This window comes from Lactuca saligna, chromosome 3 (genome assembly GCF_052625555.1).
Source record: "Lactuca saligna cultivar CGN05327 chromosome 3, ASM5262555v1, whole genome shotgun sequence".
NCBI lineage: Eukaryota > Viridiplantae > Streptophyta > Magnoliopsida > Asterales > Asteraceae > Lactuca > Lactuca saligna.
The window spans coordinates 69,684,177-69,687,200 of NC_136419.1; the positions used below are offsets into that span (position 1 = coordinate 69,684,177).

Genomic DNA, 3,024 nt, shown 5'->3' on the forward strand with positions numbered 1-3,024 from the left:
CCTCAACCCTTCCTTTGTTCCTTATTCTTCTTTTAATTATGCCCAGTTTCTTATATTTACAAAGTATAGGCGATGTGTTAGGAAATGCAACGTTTTCGAGCATAATACTTTTAAAAATGTTAGATATATAATATTAAAACATATGATTACCTCTCGTATTGAAACACCCATCTATAATGTACCGGACCACCAATAATAGCTTCATCAGCTAAATGTATGACTAGGTGTTCCATTGAATGAAAGAAGCTCGGAGGGTATATTTGCTCCAACTTGCACATAGTCTGAATAATATTGTGTTTCATATCGAACATGTCCTGAAAATCCATTGTTTTCGAGCATAATACTTGAAAGTACATAGATATCTCTGATATGGCCTCGTATATTGTTGGAACAAACCCTCTTAAAGCTAGGGGAAGCAACCGTTGCATAAACACGTGGCAGTAGTGGCTTTTGAAACCATAGAAACTGTAATCTTTGATGTTTACGCAGTTTCCTATATTTGATGCATACCCGTCAGGAAATTTGAGCTTTTTCAACTACTCACATACTTTTTGAACTTGGTCCTTTTTCAATGTGTAATCTCCACGATTCTTCCTAGCCTTCCTGTTGTTGTCCCTGATAGGGTTTAGTATAGGTCGATCACATAGCATCTCAATATCCTCTCTTTCCTTTATATTGCCTTGGACTTTGAGGTGCCCATCGAATTCTGAAACATATTTTCAAAAAAATTCCTCTGAATATGGATCAAATCAAGGTTGTGTCGGATCAACATGTGACGCCAATATGGAAGCTCCCAAAAGATGCTCTTCTTTACCCAGTTATGCGTAATACCAAAACCATGTGGTTTTGCATAATTTGGACCATAGGGTGTACCGTTGTATACAGTGGGAAAATGTTGGATTTTCTGCCAAATATATTCTCCGATTGGGTACGAAACAGGCAGTTCATGACCCTTCACTTTCTTGCCTTTTATAAAATTAATTGTATCATTTCGAAATACGTGTCTTTCGGGTAGATGTTTTCTATGACAGTCAAACCAACACGGTTTTTGTCCGTTGACAAGCCGGAATGATTCTGTTTGGTGCATGCAATATTGGCACGCTAAATTACCATGAGTGCTCCATCCGGATCACATTGCATAAGAAGGGAAGTCACTAACTGTCCATAGAAGTACAACCTTCATTTGAAAATTGGTCATTCGATGAGCATCATAAGTTTCAATGCCATCTGTGAACAACATCTTCAACTCTTCCACTAGAGGTTGTAAAAAAACATCCAAATTTTGTCTAGGACTCTTCTTCCCAGGAATGATCAATGGAAGTTGTATGTACTGATGTATAAAATCCAACCAAGGGGGTAGGTTGTAAACAGTGATAAACACCGGCCAACATGAATAGGGAGTTGTATTTGAATTATTAGGACTAAACCTACCAGTACACAACCCGAGACGAATGTTGCGCGTCTCATTTGCAAAATTAGGATATGTTGTGTCAAAATGATTCAATGCTTTAGCTTCACTGGGATGTATAATCTTTTCTGGATCTATTGAATGATCTGCATACCAAGTTAAATGTTTGGCCGTCTTCCTTGAATAAAAGAGCCTTTGAAGTCTCGGTCCAATCGGCATGTAAGTCAAGACCAAATGAGGAACTTTCCTCCCTCTGTCTTTGTATCTATTTTCACCACATACTACACACTGATCCAGATCAGCAAATTGGCCCCTAATTAGCATGCAATGGTTTATACATACATCAATCCATTCTAAAGGCAATTTTAGTGGCTTCAACATTTTCTTGGTCTCGTAGAGGCTGTTAGGAAGCTTCTCGCCAAATGGTAGAATGTCTTTAACAATCGAAAATAGTTTATCAAATGACGTGTCTGAAACATTAGATTGTGATTTCCAGTCCAATAATCTAGTGGTCGCGGGGAGTGTGGAAGTTTTTGTACACCCATCCCATAAAGGCTCACTCGCTTGTTTCAAAATTTTATAAAAATTTTGGTCTTCAAGATTTGGGTCGTGTGCTATTTGTTGATAATAAGAAGCCTCGGGTTGATGCATGCTTTCGATGACCATCTCCTCGTATCTACGATAATCACCAAAATCGTTATCAATGTGTTGACCCGTTTCAGGGTTTGAACATCGACCAATCTCTAGTGTTGGATATTTTTCGCCATGTAAATACCATAGTGAATAACCATTCATGAATCCCCGGGAAATAAGATGCTTTAAAACTGATTCTCTCGGGTGGTAATAAATATTTTTGCATTTCACACACGGACATCTAATTTCAAAAACTTCCACCCCTTCCTTAATAATACGTTGGATGTTTGTTGCGTTCGTGTAAGCAAAATCCAAAAACAAATTGACATAATGTGGCCATTGCTTATTAAACAAACGACGACTATCAAGTCTGTTGGTGTACATCCATTCTCTATTAGACAACATTTTGATCTAAAACTACATTTCCATTTAAAAATGTTAATTAGAATCCTAACATTTCGATATAATAGTGTAACATCCCATTTAATCTAATATGTATGACTAACGATACATAACATTTCAACAAATGATCAATATCATAATATGCATTTTAAATTAACTAAAAATCCATATATAAACATTTAACTAACATTTTTAACAAATTTAACTAATTAACTTAAGATTTTTTATATTATATTATATATATATATATATATATATATATATATATATATATATATCATATTTAACAAATCTAAAACCTCAAATTCAACCTATATTTCATATTTAACAAATCTATAACCACACATTCAACAAAGTGCAGGAGGAATTAATTTTAACAAATCTTAAACACCAAAATCAACCTAAAACATCACATTCAACAAAAAAAATCAACCTAAAACCTCATATTCAAAAAAAAATCAACCTTACTAGCTCACATTCAACAAAATTACACCTAAAACAAAGTAATTTTTAAAAAGAAACAAAAAGAAAAAAAACTAGGGTTTACCTTTGGCTCGGAGACAGGAAAATGCAGCAGGAAG

At 35.0% G+C, this 3,024-nt stretch overlaps 1 protein-coding gene across 1 annotated transcript; it reads right to left on the minus strand.

Annotated features, from left to right (window-relative positions):
• Nucleotides 1–1,129: 1,129 nt before the first annotated feature.
• Nucleotides 1,130–2,446, minus strand: LOC145035674 (uncharacterized). The gene has a single exon (XM_078984182.1). It carries the CDS (start codon nt 2,444–2,446, stop codon nt 1,130–1,132), a length of 1,317 nt encoding a protein of 438 aa, XP_078840308.1.
• Nucleotides 2,447–3,024: the final 578 nt, after the last annotated feature.